Here is a 27,317-nt window from a genome sequence, read left to right as displayed (position 1 = left end):
TTAAGCAGTCATGTGGACGACTTTAAATTTTTCATTATTGCCATATCTCACACTGAACAGGTATCTTGTCTAAATCATTTTGCAATTGGTTTTGATCGTCTCATGACTTTACGACGAGGTAAATGACAGCAGCATCTGCGAACAATCTAAATGGGCTATTTAGATTGCTTTTAAATCGTATATAGAGATCAGGAACAGCTGAGGGCCTATAACGCTTCCTAGGGGGACGTCGGATATTACGTCTGTTTCAGTCGATGGCCTTCCATCAGTTACTAGGAACTGTGACCTTTCTGACAAGAAATACAGACACACAGCTGAAGCGACACTCCATAGGTATGCAATTTCGTTAGAAGTCGCTTGTTAGAAACGATGTTGTAAGCTTTCTGGAAATCGAAAAATACTGAATCAGTTTGGCATCCCTTGTCGATAGGACTCACCTCGCGAGAATAGAGAGCTAATCGTGTTTCACCAGAACGATATTTCGGAGTCCGTGCCGGTAATTAGAGGTAATTAATAATGTTCGAACACAGTGTATGTTCCAAAATCCTATTGCAAATCGACGTAGCGATATCTTCACTGTCAAAATACGAGCTTTGGTACATTTTTAAGAATCAGATGCCTTGGGATACACTAATATAATGAAATAGATTCACATTTTGCGAATCTGAATTGACGTTTGTTGATTGCGACACATGAAAATTTGTGACAGACTGAGAGTCGAACCCGGATTTCATGCTTATCGCTAGCGGTCGCCTGAACCACTTCCGTGTCGTATGGAAGATTCGATCGGCCCTGGAGTTGTTGTTGTTGTGGTCTTCAGTCCTAAGACTGGTTTGATGCAGCTCTCCATGCTACTCCATCCTGTGCAAGAGCCGGCCGAAGTGGCCGTGCGGTTAAAGGCGCTGCAGTCTGGAACCGCAAGACCGCTACGGTCGCAGGTTCGAATCCTGCCTCGGGCATGGATGTTTGTGATGTCCTTAGGTTAGTTAGGTTTAACTAGTTCTAAGTTCTAGGGGACTAATAACCTCAGCAGTTGAGTCCCATAGTGCTCAGAGCCATTTGAACCATTTGAACCTGTGCAAGATTCTTCATCTCCCCGTACCTACTGCAACCTATATCCTTCTGAATCTGCTTAGTGTATTCATCTCTTGGCCTCCCTCTACTATTTTTACCCTCCACGCTGCCCTCCAATACTAAATTGGCGATCCCTTGATGCCTCAGAACATGTCCTACGAACCGATCCCTTCTTCTTGTCAAGTTGTGCCACCAACTCCTCTTCTCCCCAATTCGGTTCAATACCTCCTCTTTAGTTATGTGATCTACCCATCTAATCTTCACCATTCTTCCGTAGCACCACATTTCGAAAGCTTCTATTCTCTTCTTGTCCAAACTATTTCTCGTCCATGTTTCACTTCCATACATGGCTACACTCCATACAAATACTTTCAGAAACGACTTCCTGACACTTAAATCTATACTCGATGTTATCTGGAGACGTGCTCGAATAGCCGAAGTGTTTCAGGTGAGTGCTCGCGATATGCACTAAATTCGGATTCGTGTCCCGGTCCGACACAAATTTCCGTGCGTCGCAAACAGCTGGCGTCAGACCAGATTCGCAAAACCCGAATCAAATTCGTTACAGCAGAGAATCCCACGGCAAAAAGTTACAGAAGGCTCGTAGTTTGACAGCTGAAATACGAAAGTAAAGCCATGCTTTAACTCTCCGAAAATGTCGGCCGCACTTGTAGATTATCACCAGTCGGTAACACTTTGATTGACACGCAGCGATTCAGTCACATTTAGCCACTCTTCGACTCGGTGCTAAATCCGCCAGAGCGCCGCGCTGCGCTTCGCAGATGCGCTCAACAGAGCGGCTGTTGACCCAGCTGTGCACACGCGTCACGTCCTCCTGCTCTTGCCCTAACCTGCCGACACAGACACAAAAATAAAGCGTAGCGCCGGCTGGCTTTGCACTGCCTCTGCAGCCTCCACACATTAAATCCAAATCCGCGGGCTTCTGCGCGCTGACTCGCGAGCCCTGGCGCGCGGCCTCCGGTTTAATATTCTTTGTGCGGCGGCGAAATCCTTTCGCGCGGCCCACCAAATGATACTTTCGAAACAGCGGCGCGCGAGATGAGCCACCCGGTCTCTCTCCCACTCTTTCTTTCTCTCTTCGTCCTCTCTCCCTCTCTCTGACATACACTCCCACCGACTCTGTAACCACCCAAAAAAGCAGGCAGCGGCGCGCACACTCGCCAGCCAACCTGCGCGTGGCCCAGCCACTCTTCCCCCCTCCGTCCCTACCCCTTGACATGCTTCCAACTTCCTCTACTCTACTGCCCTCGTGTTCCCCTTTTTTTCGCTTTTGACGCAGCTCTCGCTGCCTCCCTTTCCGCTGGAATTGGCCCGGTTTATTCCGCGCGCGACGCGACAGCATAAAAATAACATCCATAATACTCGGCCGCGTGCTTCGGCGCGGGCTCGCTGCCCATAAACACACTGTTACACCCTCCCCTCCCTTCCCCTCCTTCACTGGCGTGTGGTGGGGGCCAGAGAGCACGCTCACGCACCTGCTTCTCAATCCACAGCGACTGCACGCTCTCCCCCCCATAGCCAAGGCCGCGTGTTCGCTTTCCACGCAGCTCCACGTGGAACCGGAGCTGAAACAAATTCCCCTCCTGTCGACTTTCTCCGCTTTTCCCCGTGCCTCCCGATTCTTCCGGAAAGCCCTCGACTCCCTCCAGTTCGCGACGGCTCCTTACAGCGACTCCATCTCGACCAGCTCCTTACGAAAGCTCTCGACCCAAATTTAATTCTGCGTAGATAAAAAGTGCTCTCGAGTGCTGCAGGAACGATCGATAAGGCGGTCTGACGTTTCAGAGCATCGCCTTGGCCGCACGAGCTTTCTCTTCTGGACAGTCTCTTACTATGATTCTGCGTCTTCTGAAAATATTGCCTACGCTGATGGTGGAAAGGAATAACATGGGTAAACCAGGGTGTTTGGCATAACACTTAGGCCCTGACCAATGATGTCATATGGAGCCGCAAGATGCGATACACCTATGGTGTGAAGATGTCGACAAATAACCGTAAGGATTTCCATCGCGCGAAAAATGTAAACATCGAATACAGAAAGGTGTACATTTTTCATAATAAATATTGAAGTTAACTGGACCGATGCCGCAAAGTGAGAGTTTTGGGCGGAGACTAACTATAATCTAACGTAGCAACCGAAAGAAATTACAATAATAGTAAAATACACACATTTGCAACAGCGACATAAAAAAGAGAAAAAATCAAAAATCAAAAAAGGGACAATAAAAGTGAAAAAAGAATCTGGTACCGAAATCCACAGTTGAGCTATATAAGTCTACTTGAACGACCGATACAAAAAAAAGAAAGAGTGGTATATGAAAATCCAAATCCAAAGGCAAAGCATCAGCATTGAACAAAGCAAAAACTCGCGAAAATTAACAAAATAAAGTACCCTAAACTTCAGTCGACCTGTTCATGGTACCATAAAACCAAACCTCACTCTTATATCTAACATCGGAAACCTAAACACAGCATTCTAGGTAAAACAAAATTCCCAGATACCTCATTCACAATCCAGTGCCATTACCAAAAACTAACAAAACCAAAAAAAAATGCATGAGCCCCATTTTCATATAGAAGAAACACACAATAAGGCACATATACACAGATACCATACATGTTACAACACATACGTACTAAACAAAGTCACATCTAGCAATCTAGTTGTTGCGAAAACAATATATCAACGAAATTTCGCGACTAATTAGCCTAGACCTCTTAAGCCTGGAACCTATCCGGATAGAAAGCCATACATTGCTCGTCTGATAACGCCCCATATATTGATCTCTGATTCACCATGCAGCAAATTTGGTCAGTCTTATACTTTCTCCGCAAACCGAATAACTGTAGGAATTTAAACGTGCTCAACATGCCGCCACCACTGTGACATTCGGGGATCTACTCGGGAACTTCGTAGTAAAATGCATAACTAACAAAGAAACGAAAGATAAGTTTAATCTCCAACCATAAACAACACACAGTTTTAATAATAATAAACCGAAAACGGATATGTTGCCCACAACTGCCAGCATCAAAATAACTCACTAACAAATAACCATAAACTCTTCCAACATTATTAACACTAAAAATGGTTCAAATGGCTCGGAGCACTACGCGACTTAACTTCTGAGGTCATCAGTCGCCTAGAACTTCGAACTAATTAAATCTAACTAACCTAAGGACATCACACACATCCATGCCCGAGGCAGGATTCGAACCTGCTACCGTAGCGGTCGCTCGGCTCCAGACTGTTGCGCCTAGAACCGCACGGTCACTCCGGCTGGCTATTATCAACACAAACATCATTCAAGGAGTTCCAGTATAACCGACACCACTCGCAAATAATTTGAAACCGTGGACAATCTATACTAGAGGGTGCCACCATGTACTCCAATACGTGCAAACACGATACTTTTAAATTTTTTTTTAAACACGCCGCTCCACCGTGACGTCACACAACACTACACAATTAAGTCACAAGTTGAAGCAAATAGGTGGTGTCGTACGCTCAAGTTGACCAAATTATACAACGAAGGCTTTTGCGGGCGGTACCTACTTCTGTTACGACTTTCGGACTCAGATTCCGTGGTCAATACACAAAGCTACTCGTATTTAATAACGTTTCATCTCCGTCTGCGCCCGCATCTCGTGGTCGTGCGGTAGCGTTCTCGCTTCCCACGCCCTGGTTCCCGGGTTCGATTCCCGGCGGGTTCAGGGATTTTCTCTGCCTCGTGATGGCTGGGTGTTGTGTGCTGTCCTTAGGTTAGTTAGGTTTAAGTAGTTCTAAGTTCTAGGGGACTGATGACCGTAGCTGTTAAGTCCCATAGTGCTCAGAGCCATTTGAACCATTTTTTTTCTCCGTCTGCGGGAGACAACTTCATCGGGCACTCGAGGTGCACGAGTTTACAGGCCCTTTACAAGCTGTATACTTACACCCATCGATACATGTAGATCACTCACGCCAATTTCTTAGCCGCGTTAAGGTTTGAAATTTAAACGTAAACCGTACTAGAAGAGCAAACAGTCGAGTTTCTGTCATTATGGCCTATGTGCATTGGTAGCGTCAGTTACAGTTTTCTCATTTGTGGCTTAAGTTGAGCATTGATTTTAAGAACTGAACGACTCTTTGTATTAGTTTTACACATAGAATAGCACAATTAACGTAATTTCTTCCAGATTCTGAAAATTAAAGGTATGATTATCATTTTTACGTATGGCTAGCTGAACGGGTACCAAACTGTTTCAAACACTGTATTGACATTACTTCCTTTTTACAAACGACGTAATTACAATCCTTCGGTGAACTTGTATTTCTGTTGGACTGTGCGTTTTTTCGTTTAAAAGATCCCCGTCATTTTTCGTCTTTAATATTTTACTGTACACACTGATGTCTGATTACTGACTGATTCCGAAATTATATTTTCTTAAAATGCGGGTCCACCTTTTGGTCATATATCATGGGCTTGATGAAGCGATTCTGTTTCTTATCTTGTGCAGGAAATGCATCTCTGTTTGCGAGTTCCAATGAGTACGATGTCGTCTGACGAAATTAAGAGAATTTGAGTGAATTTGCCCCAATGATTAACCTGTGATATGCATCGCAGTCAGACTATAGCGACTTGAGCGTGACTGATCAGGGAATGAATTTCACAAATCATTCGAAAATACGTTGCTCAAGAAGGGCAGCTATTGTCAATAATCCCGGGACGCGGACAACAGACAACAGTAGCGGAACGCTCGTGGGGGATAAAGCTATATAGCTAACTTACTGTTCTCCATGAAAAAGGACATTTATTGAAAGTGAAGCAGCCTCTTCTCGGATTTTGGTAACCATTAGCAGATCAAACTCATCTTAATATCAAGGTTAGTTATGGGGAATAATTTCTTAATAAACTCTGATATTCTATAGGTATTATTCTATCAACAAAAGGACGTTTCATCGAAGGGACATGAATGACACCGTCGCTTTTATAAACTCATTAGAACTAAACGTAAGATACTGCTGGGAACAGGAAGAAAATAGAAGGTAAATTCATCAGTCGAACGGAAACTAGGCATTCCTGCGAATCATGAGTCACTACCGTCGAACCTGGCTTGTGACTACTTATTTTGCTCCAGAAAAACCGTAGAGCACCATGAAGCAAGCCAACGGCCTTGGCGCAGTGATAACACCGGTTCCCATCAGATCACCGAAGGTAAGTGTTGTTGGGCTGCTCTAGCACTTGGATGGGTGACTATCCTGTCTGCTGAGCGTTGTTGGCAAGCGGGGTGCACTCAGCCCTTGCGAGGCAAACTGAGGAGCTACGTGATTGAGAAGTAGCGGCTCCGGTCTCGGAAACTGACATACGGCCGGGAGAGCGGTGTGCTGACCACATGCCCCTCCATACCCGCATCCAGTGACGCCTGTGGGCTGAGGATGACACGGAGGCCGGTCGGTACCTTTGGGCCTTCATGGCCTGTTCGGGAGAAGTTTAGTTTTTTAGTTTACCATAAAGCAATCCTAATATGTGTCGGTAAATAAAACCAAGTCACTCTTTCGAAGAAACTAATCTGAAAACCGAAAAAGTTTACACAGGCAAAACTAAGTCACGTAATTACCTTGATAGTTGTATCCAGCCACTGCACAAATTGCCGACATTGTTAAACGAAGCTTCTAACCAAAATTGCAACGAAAATGTTTAATCCAAAGTGCTCTCGAAAGCAGCACGTGCTACCACATGTCAGCCCACAACTAAGTAACTCCGAAAATTTTCTGAAACTCCTAGACCCTATGACCTGGAGCCTCATCCTTGACTGTGGGTGACGCGGGTGCCAGGTACCTTGTCAAACAGGGAGGAAACTAGAAATGCCAATGGCCGTTGCTCAAGACTCGCAACAGTTCACCGTATAAAATGCTACGTCGATTTTTTCGCTGCTCGCGCGATGGACTTCCCGACCAATCGCAAGATGTAGTTTTTGAAAAAAAAAAAGTGGTACAACTGTTGTTTTCAGCCTGAAAACGCGAGAAGCCAGCCTTGAAAATTAATAGTTCAGACGATCTTCCCACGATTCTACAACGAAAACTGATAAAGCTATTCTATTCTATGATCGGATATGCACTCTCAATTAATCACAAATTAATACGTTACCGATCTAACACTGTATATGGTTCACATAAGACGCTGAGATGAAATAAAAGTAAACAAAATCAATGAAGTTAGTTACGAAGTTGGTTGCCCACGTAATCCTTATCCCATGCATGGCCGTATAATACGCAAAATGCAGAAAAACCATGTTCTGAAATAAAGGTGAATGAGACAGCCAACTTCACGGGAGTGGAAAGCGAAATATCAGTTTCACATGAAGCATATAGTTTTTTGACAATTTCTCAAGCATATGTGTGACTTCTTTTATTTTGCTTTTGTAAGCACTGACATCCGTTCTGTCTATAATATCCTTTTCTTACACAAAATAAGCGTTTATATTTTACAACATTTTTCTTAATCCAGTACTTATACCGGGTAGTTTTAATTAAAGTTCAGTTACTCACAGATGTTCGGTGTCTATTGCGTTAATGGAGAACCGGTTTGCACTGAGAAAAAATGGTCTCAATTTTGGCCACTAAGTGCAAATCTAGCGCTGTGAATGCAAGAAGATGTATAGAAATGTTTTCATGTGAAATGGATTAGTAACTTTATGTGGACAGGACAGGTCAAACAAGCAATAGAGGCATAACGTTGATTTTATTATTAATCGCAGTTTACATAGGTTATTCAGTATAAGCACCGGAGATGTCGACGAGATGCTGTACAGTAGCAGATCTACCGGGTGATCAGAAAGTCAGTATAAATTTGAAAACCTAATAAACCACGGAATAATGTAGATAGAGATGTAAAAATTGAAACACATGCTTGGAATGACAAGGGGTTTTATTAGAACAAAAAAAAAAAACAAAGTTCACAAAAATGTCCAATAGATGGCGCTGGACAGAAAAACGTCAGTGGCTGCGCATGACAATCGTGTATAAAAGGAGCTATAATGAGAGAGAGAATCAGATGCGCCAGCAGTCGCAGCATGTTGACGTTACCTGAAAAGGCGCTTTTAGTCAAGATGTATTATCAAAATGGGGAATGTGCTAGTTCAGCGTTACGATCCTATCGCCATAGGAAGGGGATTCGAACGGGTAAAGGTACGTTGCCAAATGCACCTGTGGCGAGAATGATTTCGAAGTTCGAAGCCACGGGTTGTTTAGACGATAGACCCCGTAGCGGCCGACCGAGCACAAGGCGCAATGCTGCTGAGACAGTTCAGGAAGAAATGGAGACTGTAGCCGGTTCGTCTATGCACGGGGAAGTCAGCGCTCGTGCAGTCGCACGTCGCACCGGCGTTCCATACACTACTGTTTGGTTGGCACTGAGGCGTACCCTCCGATGCTATCCGTACAAAATCCATCGGCATTATGAACTGTTACCTGGAGATTTAGTGAAGCGGAGGGCATTTGCAGTGTGGGCGTTTCAAAAGATGGCGGAATATGACGATTGGTTGAGTAACGTGTTGTGGACCGACGAAGCTCATTTCACGCTCCGAGGGTCTGTCAACGCCCACAACTGCAGAATTTGAGCTACCGAAAATCCTAGAACTGTCGTGGAAACTCCATTGCACGACGAGAAATTCACGGTATGGTTTGGATTTACCACATCTACCGTTATCGGGTCTTTTTTCTTTGAGGAAATGCGTGATTCTGGTTTTGTAACTGCTATCGTGACGGGTGAGAGGTACGCCGATATGTTACAGAATCACATCATCCCCAGCCTGGCTGATAAACACCTGCTGAAACGTACGATGTTTATGTAGGATGGCGCTCCACCCCATATTGCTAGACGCGTGGAAGATCTCTTGCGCGCGTCGTTCGGTGATGATCGTGTGCTCAGCCGCCACTTTCGTCATGCTTGGCCTCCCCGTTGCCGAGACCTCAGTCCGTGCGATTATTGGCTTTGGGGTTTCCTGAAGTCGCAAGTGTATCGTGATCGACCGACATCTCTAGGGATGCTGAAAGACAACATCCGACGCCAATGCCGCACCATAACTCCGGACATGCTTTACAGTGCTATTCACAACATTATTCCTGTACTACAGCTATTGTTGAGGAATAATGGTGGACATATTGAGCATTTCCTGTAAAGAACATCATCTTTGCTTTGTCTTACTTTGTTACGCTAATTATTGCTATTCTGGTCAGATGAAGTGCTATCTGTCGGACATTTTTTGAACTTTTGTATTTTTTTGGTTCTAATAAAACCCCATGTCATTCCAAGCATGTGCGTCAATTTTTACCTCTCTATCTACATTATTCCTTGATTTATTCAGTTTTCAAATGTATGCTGACTTTTTGATCACCTGGTACATCTGGTGGCGAAAAGTGGAACTATTTTTTTCGGTACAAATCTGTTTAGCATTAACACATTAGCATATCCACCAAGTTCCGCTGCCCTACGATAGTTACATTCTACACTGGACGTCCGTGAATAGCTGCACTTTAATTGTAAGCACCCGGTATAAAACAATATCAAAATAAGAAGCATAGTACAGTATATTAGAATACTTCAGATAAGCAGAAAACTGTTGTAGTGAATTGAATAATAATTTTCAATCGTATTAAAATCTTCGTCTGTCATCGAGTTTTAAATGTCAGGACAAACATGCTCGTACATTTAATTTTAAAAATATATAATCACAAAAGTTTTTGATTGTTAAAATAACTTTACCCGTGGACGAAACATGACTTGCTTTCATATATCTTTGGTTGAAACCAAACGCTGCACAAGATATCACCCTTATAATAAAGAAACATTTACTGGGAATACTAGAATTAACTTAAAAATAAACTAAGCAGTATTCCTGGCGGAATACTACGTTACGCTAATGGAAACCGACGTAAGTCAACTGACTGAGATGTTGGTTTCAATATAATGATGTCGTGCGCAGTCTATATCATCTATTGCATAAGGCTGTAGACAGGGCACCAACATTCGTTACATTATGGCGAATGCGTGATTATGTCTGGCAGAGGACACCACACGCGATTAAAAGTGTTTTGATACAAAGTTAGTACCCATGTTTTATTTTATTTCACTTCCTCTTGTTTTCTGTCAAAATCATACGCTCGCATGTATAGAAATTTAACAGATACTGATAAATACCATGATAATTTTAAATGACAAAAAGAAATACTCAATCAAAATAAAATAAAACCTGTTGTTCAGATTGATAGTTACAATGTCTGTGGTTATACAGTGTTTACATCTTCACATTACATCTGTGGCAAATATTATTAATCTAGATTGACGTCAGCTATTTGCGACATAAAAACTTGTGGCGGACCAAACTCGAACCCGGATTTCCCACTTATTCCAAGCGGTTGCCTCAACAACATCGGCTATCCCAGCACGCCTCCAAGACCTACCCAAACTTCGCAAATCACGGAGTCAACAACTCTTACCCCAGCGCATTTCGTTATTCCCGCACAGCGAGAGACATATTTTATCGTCATGCTATATAGTAGTAGTCTTAGTGAAAATAAGTTGATAAGGGAGCTCTCCAATCCTTGAACTAGTCTATCCGTCGAGAATAAAACACTTTCAAAATGCGCAGCAGCTTTCAAAGGAAGTCCAGAATTTGACATGTTATTGAACCAGTGGATGTGAGGGTGTGTGAGTTGATAGTGGACATTTGTTTCAGGTGGAACTGGAGGGCCTGACAGGAGACATACGCTTCAACGACGACGGCCGCCGCCAGAACTACACGCTGCACGTCGTCGAGATGACCATCAACAGCGCCATGGTCAAGGTGAACACTCGACGGGCTCCCTGCGCGCCGTGCTGTGGGATGATTCTGTATACCGAGAAGCTCAAGAATACTTAAGCTGTAGAGATTAGCTGCAAAATAAAAATCAGCAGCTGATGTAGACGCTGTTATGTTCGCTGCTGCTGGTGCAAAATCTGCCCTAATTGAATAATCGATATTTCATCACATGTCTCGGGAGTACGTAGAGCGTAGCAGATAACATTCGCTGTACGTAGTACAAAGTAGGAGAGTTGTTACATTCGTTGTAGAATCTACGGGTGTTCATCGACAAGTTGCATTAAAATGTAGTTAATAAACATTTTACTGTTTTGTTATCAAAGATGCACAATACTCGTTCACAGCACAAATAAACTCTCCAGTGCACAAAAAATTCTTCTCTGAATTGTGTTTTAAATAAAATTCTGTTTTGGTTTGATGCAACCTGGCGCGAATTTCTGTCTTGTGCAATATTTTCAGCTTAGAAGGACACTTGCAAGATTGTATTACAATCCACACTACTGGCCATTAAAATTGCTACACCACGAAGATGTGTTACAGACGCCAAATTTAACCGACAGGAAAAAGATGCTGTGATAAGCAAATGATTACTTTTCAGAGCATTCAAACAAGGTTGGCGCCGGTGGCGACACCTACGACGTGCTGACATGATAAAAGTTTCTAACCAAATTCTCATTCACAAACAGCAGTTGAACGGTGAAACGTTGTTGTGATGCCTCGTGTAAGGAGGAGAAATGCGTACCATCACGTTTCCGACTTTGTTCAAGGTCGGAATGTAGCCTATCGCGATTGCGGTTTATCGTATCGCGACATTGCTGCTCGCGTTGGTCGAGATCCAATGACTGTTAGCTGAATATGGAATCGGTGGATTCAGGAAGGTTATACGGAACGCCGTGCTGGATCCCAACGGCCTCGTATCACTAGCAGTCGAGGTGACAGGCATGTTATCCGCATGGCTGTAACGGATCGTGCAGCCACATCTCGATCCGTGAGTCAACAGATGGGGACGTTTGCAAGACAACAACCATCTGCACGAACAGTTCGACGACGTTTGCAGCAGCACGGACTATCAGCTCGGAGACCAGGGCTGCGGTTACCCTTGACGCTGCATCACAGACAGAAGCGCTTTCGATAGTGTACTCAACGACGAACCTGGGTGCACGAATGTCAAAACGTCATTTTTCGGATGAATCCAGGTTCTGTTTACAGCATCATGACAGTCGCATCCGTGTTTGGAGACATCACGGTAAATGCACATTGGAAGCGTGTATTCGTCATCGCCATACTGGCGTATCACCCGGCGTTATGGTATGGGGTGCCATTGGTTACACGTCTCGGTCACCTCTTGTTCGCATTGACGGCACTTTGAACAGTGGACGTTACATTTCAGATGTGTTACGACCCGTGGCTCTACCCTCCATTCGATCCCTTTGAAACCCTACATTTCAGCAGGAAAATACATGACCGCATGTTGCAGGTCTTGTACGGGCCTTTCTGGATACAGAAAATGTTCGACTGCTGCCCTGGCCATCACATTCTTCAGTTCTCTCACCAACTGAAAACGTCTGGTCAATGGTACCCGAGCAACTGGCGCGTCACAATACGCCAGTCACTACTGTTGATGAACTGTGGTATCGTGTTGAAGCTGCATGGGCAGCTGTACGTATACACGCCATCCAAGCTCTCAAAGCCCAGGCGTATCAAGGCCGTTATTACGGCCAGAGGTGGTTGTTCTGGGTACTGATTTCTCAGGATCTATGCACCCAAATTGCGTGAAAATGCAATCACATGTCAGTTCTAGTATAATATATTTGTCCAATGAATACCCGTTTATCATCTGCATTTCTTCTTGGTGTAGCAATTTTAATGGCCAGTAGTGTATGTCTTTCCCTACAACTTTCATCCTCTATATCTCCGATTAGTAACATGGAAATTACTACCTGGATTCTTATTGTATGTCGTACGATGGGCGTTCAATAAGTGATGCAATACTTCTTTGTATGAAAGCAGTTTGGATTTATTCGGGAGACCAACGTACCGTAACATTCAGCACGCTTTTGGATACAAAACCCTATTTTTCAACATAATCTCCGTTTCAGTGTGATGGCCGCGCGCCACCTTACTAGACGGCCCATCTACCCGAATGGTGCCACTCTACTGGTCGACGTCGGAGCCAACGTCTGCCGTAATAACCTCTCCATCATCCCAAAACTGCTTCCAGCGCAGTGCATCATTCATTGGTCCCAACATACGAAAGTCGGAAGGTGCGAGATCCGGGCTGTAGGGTTTTCTGACGATGTTAGACAAATAATTGTCACGATCATCCTCGTAACACGCAAGTATTTCCGCACAGATGGTCCTTCGTTGCTCTTTCTGGTCTTCAATTAGGCGCCTAGGAACACACCGGACACACACCTTAGAATACCTCAACTGTTGGACTAGTGTGTCAGCACGACCAACAGAGATGTCCAGTTGTGCAGCGAGGTGTTTGATTGAAACTCAGTGACAGCTCTGTGCATGGAACGCACTTCCGTTGCTGAAGTCATTATATAGACTACGTATAACGCTATCACTTATCGGAATTCAAGAAACTATCGTGGATGAAGAAGCAATGTTCCACGATGTCTCACAACAAAATTCGCATTTTTTCGACCGAAATTGGCCTAGAAAAAAAAGGGCTGCTTGACTTATTGAACACCCCTCGAATCATCTTGTTCCTTCATCTTGAAAGTGTTTTCAGTATATTCCTTGCGGATTCTACGGAAAACCTTGTTATTTCTCATCTTTTCAGTGCAACTAGTTTTCAACATCCTTCTGTAGCACCACACCGCAGCCGTTTCGATTAGCTTCTTTTCTGGTTTTCCAACAGCGCATAATTCACTACCATAAATGGTGTGGTCCCAACGTACATTCTCAGATATTTCATCCTCAAATTAATTTCGGTTTTTGATACTAGTATACCAGTAGACTCCTCCCTGCCGGGAAATGTCCTCTTCGTCTGTGTTAGTCTGCTTTCTATGTCCTTGCTTCTTCCGTAATGTGTCAAATGTGGAAAACTGTCCTATAAACGTATGACCGGAAAGAAACCTTGCTGAGATATAGGCTACAAGGTTCCGTTAGCATTACATTGTTACACCAATTGTGCATCAACCACGAACGCTACCGCGCTTTTTTTGTCAACACTTTGTGTAACACAGGTCGCGTATACTGATTAGAAAACACAAAACATTATGAGGCGCAAACTCCGCGGGGAGCGTGGATCAGAAATTATTAACAAGTCGAATTCGTTAGATTCCACAGACGTGACTTCTAAAGTTGGAGCAGCTGCGTTGTCACGTTACAAGATAACTTTCTCTTGAGCTCATGTCCTGATCGCATCTGCGTCGTCTCATTATACAAACGGTCATAAAAGGAAGTCTAGGAACAGCTTATGTAGCATATTTATTTAAATTAATGTAGTTTGTCTGTGAGCTATGAACAACGTGATAATCTACCAACATAGGTCATCCAAGCTCATCGTTTACAGACAGCTACTCCTTCTATCTGTATCCACTCATATCGCGCGCTTAGCATTTCCTTCACGCGACTGACTTCTACTAGGATACAATATTCACAGAACCATTTTCAGAAACGGAACATGTCAGATTTGCGGTGCTCGTACGGGAAAGTTTCAGTACGTAAACGATATAGAGTAAAGGTGTAGAGATTCCACGAACTTCCACGACCTTTGAGCTCTGCCGCAACCCACTTCATATAATGAAAATGTTTCATTACTGAACGAGAAGTGCATTTGCCCATTTTATGTATCGTGAGAAGTCCAATACTTTAACAAACTCTTTACAAGCCTCTGGATGTGCCATCAATTTGAAAGCGAGAACAAAATCTTACGAAGGATCGCTATTTCCAATAGCTACACCACTTTACAATAGTTTCAGTACTTCGTCGAAATTCTCTCGTTCTAGTCATGTAGCCCTATTACTGTTACAAAAATCGAAGATAACGTAAGCCACGGATTACCTCTCTACAAAGTAATCTCGGTATTTACTTCAAGCTCAGGAGTATTATAATCGTATATAAGAATCGTTGTACTTCAAGACAGGTTTGAATAGGTTAGTCATTGGTCATAATATTCTAGAATCTCTTTATGTTCATATAAAGGCAAATTTATGTTCCTATACTCAAAGTTTTTTTTTTTTGTAGTGAACCTTCTACTACCCAAGTTATCTGCCCCTACATTGTTCTATTGGCTTGCACACGAATGTGAACAGATTTTCAGCCGACACACTTGTGTTAAACAGGTATTGGTGAGTAAGACGTCTCAGAAACCTGCATGAGGTATTTCTTCACGTATACCTTAACGCTTCCGTAGAAACATGTTGAGAACCCCAGTAACATTCATATGGGATCATACAAGCCGGTCAATAACAGCACAATCTTCTTTAAACGTTTCTGATTTTCCCTAGTAATGAATACCAAATGAAACGTTCATTATTCAGAAATACAGCGCAAGAGTTTCTTTTCTATATAGCTTGCATCTGCTAAATATTCTCCTAGAGAATCTAAAAATATTCGTCAAATATGCCTCTGGCTCGTACGTCCTCCCAAGACATTTCACTGTAATGATTTGGGACTAACATTCTATTCGCACCTTAAAGGGACGATTTGTTTACGGATTCGCATATCACTTCAGCCCCTGGAACCAGCTGCTAATCATTACAAGAAACAATGTTAGCTCTGTAAGCATTCCAGGATTTGCGAACAGTCCGCACAAGGGCTCACCTCTGTATAAGAATAGCATCCCTTGAGTACAATCGCGCATTTAGTCAACTGCTACGACTTTTACACCTACGGAAGTCTACGATGGCTGTATTTATTTGTTTTATTATACACAGACCACATGGAAAGCAGGATGAAATCAACTACAGTTCGAGACATATGACAGCACATTTACGTTATTCATGTCTATCCGTGTTTGGTATGTGTCGACGTGTCTTAATTTTTAAGTCGTTTTAAAGATGGAATTACCATCCAATATTGTTTAAGGGCAGACAGAAACGACTTTAAGTAAGACTCTCTTTAATGCATGTACGTTTTTTGGACTGAACTGTACACGCGACGCATACTCACTAACCTCGTTCAGACGTATTCATTATATTTGTAACTTGACACAAGCCAAATGGAGAAGTTCCCCCCCCCCCTCCCTTTTTCTCACGCACTCACAGATACATGGATAATAAAAAGCTTGTTTCTCACTTTTATATCATGAATAATTGCTACCGTTGCTTCTACACGTAGGCGTCATTGGACAGACTGGTTGAAGTCCGACTACAGCACTACGTGAAGTGTGTCTGTGTCTTCACTAAGTTCAGTTACAGTCGTAGAAGACAACTTACTATAGACATGACATGGATTAAGCGCAGTATAGTTGCTTTCAAACAGAAGATCGTCCATTATCTTTTTCCCAGAAAAGTGTTAACACCATACATTACCTTGCAAGTGTGGCTTAAAATATTAACTACAAAACGCCAAGTATTCAGCTACGGGAATGAAATAACCTATGTAGGTCACCTACATATCAACATTACACCACAGATCTAATCCTATATCACGTGCGGCCGTCAGTCAGCGTTCCAAAGTTTCTAATGTATCTTCGAAGAAGAAACGCAAATTATAGTAAGACATCCGCTACCTAGATTGCTATGGGCAGTTATCAGTTTATGCTACTTCATATCCAGTAATAAACAGGAAAATATTTGGAACGGGCATGGATTCCCTTATGAGCTCATTACTTGTCTGTAAACAAGCCAAAACACGTAAGCGACATTAAAATTACACAAGTTCTCTGAATTGCAATGAAGCTGTTATTTTCTAAATTTTTACTGTTTGTAGAGCCACCAGCGAAGAAACAAATTCCTGCTACTAACAGCCGATGCTCGTAATAGTTATATAAGTGCGTGAGCTGCGCCAAATGCTTATGAAAACTACGTTCGCCATGCATGTCTTACCCTTACTGTTTTGCGGCGTCTCATTTCCTCTTCAAGACACTACTGATTTTATACTTCAAGTTAGATTCCTTTCTATTATTAACGGTAAGTGAATACTGGTTATTTCTACTCAAATTTCTAAATGTGAGTTTCAAGTACCATCTAATACTAGCAGTCAACATAATTTTACAGAAAAATTAAATATTCTAACCAATCACTATTAAATTTGTTTCCAGTTTCCACTATAACAGTACATTTAGGATAAAAGTCTCATTCTTTAGGTCGTACATTTTCCGTTAGTTGTTTTTGTCGTTCTCCAGCTTTTCAGTTTATCGTCAATTAAGAGCTAAAATTTTTTTTTTATTTCATCAAAGTGATGAAAAACATGATTGTCTTGTCGGGCCTTTGGTAACAAATCCATTGTTGGTGTAACTGGAGAAGTACACACAAAAATTACAGTTTTTTGCGTATAAACGTAGAAGTACAAAGCTGTTTTATGTTGAGTACCAGCAGAGATAATTTATAGAATTAATTGTAGCTATTTACATCAATATAAAAGTATTTTTGGACTATTATACAACTTTACTTCCCCCATGAACCATGGACCTTGCCGTTGGTGGGGATATGGCCGTACCGTAGGTGCAACCACAACGGAGGGGTATCTGTTGAGAGGCCAGACAAACATGTGGTTCCTGAAGAGGGACAGCAGCCTTTTCAGCAGTTGCAGGAGCAACAGTCTGGATGATTGACTGATCTGGCCTTGTAACATTAACCAAAACGGCCTTGCTGTGCTGGTACTGCGAACGGCTGAAAGCAAGGGGAAACTACAGCCGTAATTTTTCCCGAGGACATGCAGCTTTACTGTATGATTAAATGATGATGGCGTCCTCTTGGGTAAAATATTCCGGAGGTAAAATAGTCCCCCATTCGGATCTCCGGGCGGGGACTACTCAAGAGGACGTCGTTATCAGGAGAAAGAAAACTGGCATTCTACGGATCGGAGCGTGGAATGTCAGATCCCTTAATCGAGCAGGTAGGTTAGAAAATTTAAAAAGGGAAATGGATAGGTTAAAGTTAGATATAGTGGGAATTAGTGAGGTTCGGTGGCAGGAGGAACAAGACTTTTGGTCAGGTGATTACAGGGTTATAAATACAAAATCAAATAGGGGTAATGCAGGAGTAGGTTTAAAAATGAATAAAAAAATAGGAGTGCGGGTTAGCTACTACAAACAGCATAGTGAACGCATTATTGTGGCCAAGATAGACACAAAGCCCATGCCTACTACAGTAGTACAAGTTTATATGCCAACTAGCTCTGCAGATGATGATGAAATTGATGAAATGTATGACGAGATAAAAGAAATTATTCAGGTAGTGAAGGGAGACGAAAATTTAATAGTCATGGGTGACTGGAATTCGTCAGTAGGAAAAGGGAGAGAAGGAAACATAGTAGGTGAATATGGATTGGGGGGAAGAAATGAAAGAGGAAGCCACCTTGTAGAATTTTGCACAGAGCATAACTTAATCATAGCTAACACTTGGTTCAAGAATCATAAAAGAAGGTTGTATACCTGGAAGAATCCTGGAGATACTAATAGGTATCAGATAGATTATATAATGGTAAGACAGAGATTTAGGAACCAGGTTTTAAATTGTAAGACATTTCCAGGGGCAGATGTGGAGTCTGACCACAATCTATTGGTTATGAACTGCAGATTGAAACTGAAGAAACTGCAAAAAGGTGGGAATTTAAGGAGATGGGACCTGGATAAACTGAAAGAACCAGAGGTTGTAGAGATTTTCAGGGAGAGCATAAGGGAACAATTGACAGCAATGGGGGAAAGAAATACAGTAGAAGAAGAATGGGTAGCTCTGAGGGATGAAGTAGTGAAGGCAGCAGAGGATCAAGTAGGTAGAAAGACGAGGGCTAATAGAAATCCTTGGGTAACAGAAGAAATATTGAATTTAATTGATGAAAGGAGAAAATATAAAAATGCAGTAAATGAAGCAGGCAAAAAGGAATACAAACGTCTCAAAAATGAGATCGACAGAAAGTGCAAAATGGCTAAGCAGGGATGGCTAGAGGACAAATGTAAGGATGTAGAGGCTTGTCTCACTAGGGGTAAGATAGATACTGCCTACAGGAAAATTAGAGAGACCTTTGGAGAGAAGAGAACGACTTGTATGAATATCAAGAGCTCAGATGGCAACCCAGTTCTAAGCAAAGAAGGGAAGGCAGAAAGGTGGAAGGAGTATATAGAGGGTTTATACAAGGGCGATGTACTTGAGGACAGTATTATGGAAATGGAAGAGAATGTAGATGAAGATGAAATGGGAGATAAGATACTGCGTGAAGAGTTTGACAGAGCACAGAAAGACCTGAGTCGAAACAAGGCCCCGGGAGTAGACAACATTCCATTAGAACTACTGATGGCCTTGGGAGAGCCAGTCATGACAAAACTCTACCATCTGGTGAGCAAGATGTATGAGACAGGCGAAATACCCACAGACTTCAAGAAGAATATAACAATTCCAATCCCAAAGAAAGCAGGTGTTGACAGATGTGAAAATTACCGAACTATCAGTTTAATAAATCACAGCTGCAAAATACTAACGCGAATTCTTTACAGACGAATGGAAAAACTGGTAGAAGCGGACCTCGGGGAAGATCAGTTTGGATCCCGTAGAAATGTTGGAACACGTGAGGCAATACTAACCTTATGACTTATCTTAGAAGAAAGATTAAGAAAAGGCAAACCTACGTTTCTAGCATTTGTAGACTTAGAGAAAGCTTTTGACAACGTTAACTGGAATACTCTCTTTCAAATTCTGAAGGTGGCAGGGGTAAAATACAGGGAGCGAAAGGCTATTTACAATTTGTACAGAAACCAGATGGCAGTTATAAGAGTCGAGGGACATGAAAGGGAAGCAGTGGTTGGGAAAGGAGTGAGACAGGGTTGTAGCCTCTCCCCGATGTTATTCAATCTGTATATTGAGCAAGCAGTAAAGGAAACAAAAGAAAAATTCGGAGTAGGTATTAAAATCCTTGGAGAAGAAGTAAAAACTTTGAGGTTCGCCGATGACATTGTAATTCTGTCAGAGACAGCAAAGGACTTGGAAGAGCAGTTGAACGGAATGGACAGTGTCTTGAAAGGAGGATATAAGATGAACATAAACAAAAGCAAAACGAGGATAATGGAATGTAGTCAAATTAAATCGGGTGATGCTGAGGGGATTAGATTAGGAAATGAGAAAATTAAAGTAGTAAAGGAGTTTTGCTATTTAGGGAGTAATATAACTGATGATGGTCGAAGTAGAGAGGATATAAAATGTAGACTAGCAATGGCAAGGAAATCGTTTCTGAAGAAGAGAAATTTGTTAACATCGAGTATACATTTAAGTGTCAGGAAGTCGTTTCTGAAAGTATTTGTATGGAGTGTAGCCATGTATGGATGTGAAACATGGACGATAACCAGTTTGGAGAAGAAGAGAATAGAAGTTTTCGAAATGTGGTGCTACAGAAGAATGCTGAAGATAAGGTGGGTAGATCACGTAACTAATGAGGAGGTATTGTATAGGATTGGGGAGAAGAGAAGTTTGTGGCACAACTTGACTAGAAGAAGGGATCGGTTGTTAGGACTTGTTTTGAGGCATCAAGGGATCACAAATTTAGCATTGGAGGGCAGCGTGGATGGTAAAAATCGTAGAGGGAGACCAAGAGGTCAATACACTAAGCAGATTCAGAAGGATGTAGGTTGCAGTAGGTACTGGGAGATGAAGAAGTTTGCACAGGATAGAGTAGCATGGAGAGCTGCATCAAACCAGTCTCAGGACTGAAGACCACAACAACAACAACAACATACAACTTTGAAAATAATTGTGATTAATTTTAGCGTAAACTGTGTATTTGATCGGTTTCTCTTTAAAACCATCGACTCTTGACAACTATACTATTTATGAAATTCATGTATTCGAAATTTTGGTCCTTTATGTAAATAATAATATTTAGAATAATATTTAGAATATTACGAGACTCAATTTGGGATCAGATGTGTAACTTGTGTCTTGAAAAGGGAAAAAAATCTGTATTTCCATGATTACTTTTCCTAGTTCAGTTTATATGTTGACTAGTTAGTTGTCTGGTATCTGGTAACTTGTTGAAAGTCAATGATTTTCCTTAGGTAGTTATTATGAAAAATACAGCGAAGTAAAAGGTTACGAAATATAGTGTTTAAGGATTTTCAAATTTATAAACTCCAAATTTGCCGTAATACAGAAATGAAAATATTTCATAAGTCCTGGTCGCTTGGGAGTCTTGTGAAATGACTTAATTCTCGCTGCAACGTAGAGATGGTTTTCTTCGTTTATTTATTTGCAACATGCTCGATTTCAGTATTTGTAATGCTACTTGTATGAATTGCGTGTGTGCGTCTGTGTGTGTGTGTGTGTTTACAGGAGAGTGTAATGTTTCTTTTGTGCGATGATGATGATGATGATGACGATGATGATGACAGAAGTGAGAGGGTGAACCCGGTGCCGGCAGATAGCCTACTCCTCGCGAATAGCACCAAGGGGACCGCCAAGCTTAACAATCTCTATCCGACAGGCGGATCAACATCAACGGTGTCACATGCCCTCTCTTCATGAGAGATTGCGGAGGAGTTTGGTATTTTTAACCAGCACATTGGCGCAAAATCTGGTGATCACGAACTTCACGCTAGAACCTCTGTTCCCCTTGCCGTCCAAATAGTGCTAGTCAAAGTTTTGACCGCCACCAGGATTCGAACCGCCTTACCCCCGGGCCGAGAGCCACAGTACAAGAGACCTTTAGCGACTTCAGCAACGGAAGGGGGCCAGGCAGAGGTGTGTCCTCATAGAAAAGGATATGTGCAATGGGGGCGAAGGCGGTGTGTACATGTACGGTCATGTGTGTGTGTGTGTGAGAGAGAGAGAGAGAGAGAGAGAGAGAGAGAGAGAGAGAGAGAACTTGAGTGTGGAGCTGATGTTGGGAATTATAGGTTAGATGGGTTTATTGAGCGCTCAACGAGTGTAGCATGGCTCTTCTGCAGGTGGCGGAATGGTCGGACGAGACGGGCCTGACACCGGTGGCCGCCAAGTACGTCCGGCTGCGGCCCAACGGCGAGTACCAGAAGAACAGGACATACATCGTCACCACCATAGTGGTAAGCTGCACCGCACTTCATCCACTTCCAAACAGAATAAAATTTGAAACTTACTAGCAGATTAAAATTGTATGCGGCTCAGTTACTCCAATACAGAGCCTCCGATTTTCGCGGACAAATGGTCGGCTGCCTGATCCATCTTGCCACGACTCACGACCCACCCTCACGGTTCTACTTTCGCCCCCAACTCTCGCCTATCGTTCAAATTTCCAGGATTGATAGTCCGGCAGGGTATTCATGAAAATTTATCCGAAGTTTCTGAAAGTAGGCAAAAGGTAATGGCCGAAGTAAAGCTGTGGGGCACGTTGTGAATCGTGTCCGTATAGCTCAGTTGGTATAGCATTTACCCGCGAAAAGCACAGGTTCTGAGTTTGAGTCTCGGTCTGGCTCATAGTTTTAATCTACCCGAAAGTTTTAAATCAGCACATATTCCGCTGTAGCATGCAAGGTTTATTCAAGAATTCAGTTTCATTGTAAAGTACATCTGAACAAACTGTGTGGTCATATCTGATGCCAAAATCCAAGTCCTCCATTAGATCAATGGATGTAAACCTTGAATGGTATCAAACGATATTTTATTCTTCACAAGTAAATTGAAGGAACTTGTTGCTTTTCTCTGACAAATGCTCGAGGACGTTAAAGGATTTTCCTTTTTTTTTTTTTCATAACACAGTGGCTGCATAAGAGCACAATACAGTGACTTCGATGGCCAGGGAAGTCCACTTTTGGTCATTTCCAGCAGTGTAAAATCATCTATTATTCAACGGATGACTGCAATCCCCTGGCGAGAACGATGTTTGCGCTACTGAGTAAAGGTAGACACCAATCGTTACATAAATGTCATTTTTCAGGATTTCTGTTCTAAATGAAACTTCCATATTTTAATGCACCTCCTCAGTGACTAACAAAGCTTAGGTTACCACGAGCAGTAGACATCCGCCTGTTCACAAGCTGCACCTGAATCAGACGGTGAGGCGTTGTTGCTGTCGTTACCTCATTTTCTCAGATTTCAGCTCTCAGTACCAGCCATTCCATTTGATGAACATTTCTTTTCCCCGCATTCACCACATTCAGCCGTGAAAGACATATCTCTTCGGCGCTGTCCGTCTCTGATGGTTGAGGTAAACTATGAAATTGTAGCAATCTGAGTGCTACAAACGAAGCTCTCCACTCCTGTACACGAAATTTTAAGATATCCTTATTCGTGTAGGTGCCTTACATACGCTGCTCCCGAGACGTTGAGCGTACCTCAAGTTATTGTTGGCCGGCTGGAGTGGCCGAGCGGTTCTAGGCGCTACAGTCTGGAATCGCACGACAACTACGGTCGCAGGTTCGAATCCTGCCTTGGGCATGGATGTGTGTGATGTCCTTAGGTTAGTTAGGTTTAAGTAGTTCTATGTTCTAGGGGACTGATGACCTGAGAACTTAATTCCCATAGTGCTCAGAGCCATTTGAACCAAGTTTTTGTTGTTATGGAACCCCATTTCTCGATTGTACCCTAGACTGTGCCACGAGGCAGCTGCTTAGCCCGGCTGTTTCAGTGTTTCTCTTCCACTGCTCAAATGGTCTAATCCCACCTACAGTGTACAACATTAACAAGAAATGCACTATACAGCTACATCTCGGAAAACCAGTTGTTCGCGCTAATGGGCCGGGGTTTAGTTAAACAGAGGCTTTGCGACTGCGTACACAAATTATTACGTCTCACAGTGTATCTGATCAGTCAAAGTCAAAAAAGTCTGGATATACAAGGTGAGTCAGTCACCTAACGTTACCGCTGGATGTATTTCGTAAACCGCATCAAATACTGTCGAACCGATTCCACAGACCGAACGTGAGGAGAGGGGCTAGTGTAATTGTTTAATACAAACCATACAAAAATGACGGAAGTATGATTTTAACACAAACCTACGTTTTTTAAATGGAGCCCCGTTAGTTTTGTTAGCACATCTGAACATATAAACAAATTCGTAATCAATGCCGTTTGTTGCATTGTAAAATGTTAATTACATCCGGTGATATTGTAACCTAAAGTTGACGCTCGAAACCTCCGACGTTCAGTTGCGTGTTGTAACAAACACGGGCCACGGTCGGCGAGCAGCATCTGCAGGGACATGTTTATGATGACGACCGTGTTTACGAGTGTGGCTGTAGTGCACTGTTGTGGTTTGGTCTAGCTGTCGCAGTGTCCGCAGGTAGCGCTTGCTGCTATTGTTATTCTGCATTCGTCTCCGCACGCAGACCAACTGCAGTACACCGTGTTACCAGACGTCTGTGATAGTGTAGTGTTGTAGGAACTGTGACCATGGTGTATTCGAACTCTGAAAAGGCGGAGATGATACTCATCTATGGCGAGTGTCGACGAAATGCAGCTGAAGCTTGCAGGGTGTATGCAGAACGGTACCCGGACAGAGAGCATCCAACGTGCCGCACATTGCAAAACATCTACCGCCAACTGTATGCAACAGGTATGGTCGTAGCACGCAAGCGGGTCCGTAACAGGCCCGCCACAGGAGAAGCGGGTGCAGTTGGTGTGTTAGCTGCTGTTGCCATGAACCCACACATGAGTACACGGGACATTGCGAGAGCCGGTGGACAGAGTCAAAGTAGTGTCATGCGCATACTGCATCGTCACCGCTTTCACCCATTTCATGTGTCGCTACATCAGCAATTACATGGTGATGCCTTTAATCATCGAGTGCAATTCTGTCAATGGCCATTAACAGAGAATGCGTTGCAGTTCTACCTCTTTACCGATGAAGCGGGTTTCACAAACCACGGGGCAGTGAATCTACGGAACATGCATTACAGGTCCTTGGACAATCCTCGCTGGCTCAGACAGGTAGAGCGACAGCGACCGTGGACTGTAAATGTATGGTGCGGAATCATTGGCGACCACCTCATTGGTCCTCACTTCATTGCAGGGGCCCAAACAGCTGCAACATACATCGCATTTCTAGAGAATGATCTGCCAACGTTGCTCGAAAATGTCCCACTGGAAACGTGTCGACGTATGTGGTATCAGCATGATGGTGTACCTGCACATTCCGCAATTAACACTAGGCTGACCCTTGACAGGATGTTCGACGGACGTTTCATAGGTCGTGGAGGACGCATAAATTGGTCAGCCCGTTCTCCTGATCTTACACCTCTGGACTTCTTTCTGTGGGGTACGTTAAAGGAGAATGTGTACCGTGATGTGCCTACAACCCCAGAGGATATGAAACAACGTATTGTGGCAGCCTGCGGCGACATTACACCAGATGTACTGCGGCGTGTACGACATTCATTACACCAGAGATTGCAATTGTGTGCAGCAAATGATGGCCACCACATTGAACATCTATTGGCCTGACATGTCGGGACACACTCTATTCCACTCCGTAATTGAAAACGGAAACCACGTGTGTCCGTGTACCTCACCCCTCGTGGTAATGTAAATGTGCGTCAGTGAAAAAGACCAATAAAAAGGTGTTAGCATGTGGACGTAATTTGCTGTTCCAGTCTCTTCTGTACCTAAGGTCCATCACCGTTTGCTTTGGATCTCTACGTAATTCGGCGCTCTCCGATACACACGATCGAACAGCGGAGGAGTTGTACTCAAGAGTCAACTTTAGGTTACAATATCTCCGGATGTAATTAACATTTTACAAGGCAACAAACGCCACTGATAACGTATTTGTTTATATGTTCAGATGTGCTAACAAAAATAACGGGGTTCCATTTAAAAAACGTACGTTTGTGTTAAAAATCATACTTCCGTGCATTTTTTTATGGTTTGTATTAACCAATTACACTAGCCCCTCTCCTCACGTTCGATCTGTGGAATCGATTCGTCGGTATTTGATGTGGTTTACGAAATATATCCAGCGGTAATGTTAGGTGACTCACCCTGTATATACACTCCTGGAAATGGAAAAAAGAACACATTGACACCGGTGTGTCAGACCCACCATACTTGCTCCGGACACTGCGAGAGGGCTGTACAAGCAATGATCACACGCACGGCACAGCGGACACACCAGGAACCCGGTGTTGGCCGTCGAATGGCGCTAGCTGCACAGCATTTGTGCACCGCCGCCGTCAGTGTCAGCCAGTTTGCCGTGGCATACGGAGCTCCATCGCAGTCTTTAACACTGGTAGCATGCCGCGACAGCGTGGACGTGAACCGTATGTGCAGTTGACGGACTTTGAGCGAGGGCGTATAGTGGGCATGCGGGAGGCCGGGTGGACGTACCGCCGAATTGCTCAACACGTGGGGCGTGAGGTCTCCACAGTACATCGATGTTGTCGCCAGTGGTCGGCGGAAGGTGCACGTGCCCGTCGACCTGGGACCGGACCGCAGCGACGCACGGATGCACGCAAAGACCGTAGGATCCTACGCAGTGCCGTAGGGGACCGCACCGCCACTTCCCAGCAAATTAGGGACACTGTTGCTCCTGGGGTATCGGCGAGGACCATTCGCAACCGTCTCCATGAAGCTGGGCTACGGTCCCGCACACCGTTAGGCCGTCTTCCGCTCACGCCCCAACATCGTGCAGCCCGCCTCCAGTGGTGTCGCGACAGGCGTGTATGGAGGGACGAATAGAGACGTGTCGTCTTCAGCGATGAGAGTCGCTTCTGCCTTGGTGCCAATGATGGTCGTATGCGTGTTTGGCGCCGTGCAGGTGAGCGCCACAATCAGGACTGCATACGACCGAGGCACACAGGGCCAACACCCGCATCATGGTGTGGGGAGCGATCTCCTACACTGGCCGTACACCACTGGTGATCGTCGAGGGGACACTGAATAGTGCACGGTACATCCAAACCGTCATCGAATCCATCGTTCTACCATTCCTAGACCGGCAAGGGAACTTGCTGTTCCAACAGGACAATGCACGTCCGCATGTATCCCGTGCCACCCAACGTGCTCTAGAAGGTGTAAGTCAACTACCCTGGCCAGCAAGATCTCCGGATCTGTCCCCCATTGAGCATGTTTGGGACTGGATGAAGCGTCGTCTCACGCGGTCTGCACGTCCAGCACGAACGCTGGTCCAACTGAGGCGCCAGGTGGAAATGGCATGGCAAGCCGTTCCACAGGACTACATCCAGCATCTCTACGATCGTCTCCATGGGAGAATAGCAGCCTGAATTGCTGCGAAAGGTGGATATACACTGTACTAGAGCCGACATTGTGCATGCTCTGTTGCCTGTGTCTATGTGCCTGTGGTTC

At 43.7% G+C, this 27,317-nt stretch overlaps 1 protein-coding gene across 1 annotated transcript in view; it reads left to right on the top strand.

Annotated features, from left to right (window-relative positions):
• The window catches only part of LOC126260225 (glutamate receptor 1-like), a 1,552,181-nt gene that overhangs the window by 1,232,233 nt on the left and 292,631 nt on the right, over positions 1-27,317 (top strand). The window contains exons 9-10 of the mRNA XM_049957528.1: positions 10,813-10,920; positions 21,989-22,102. Coding sequence (XP_049813485.1) covers positions 10,813-10,920; positions 21,989-22,102 — 222 coding nt within the window. The remainder of the gene's footprint in view (positions 1-10,812; positions 10,921-21,988; positions 22,103-27,317) is intronic.

This window comes from Schistocerca nitens, chromosome 5 (genome assembly GCF_023898315.1).
Source record: "Schistocerca nitens isolate TAMUIC-IGC-003100 chromosome 5, iqSchNite1.1, whole genome shotgun sequence".
NCBI classification, from domain to species: Eukaryota; Metazoa; Arthropoda; class Insecta; order Orthoptera; family Acrididae; genus Schistocerca; species Schistocerca nitens.
Note: the sequence above shows the minus strand (reverse complement) of the source record. Positions and strands in the feature narration are given on the sequence as shown.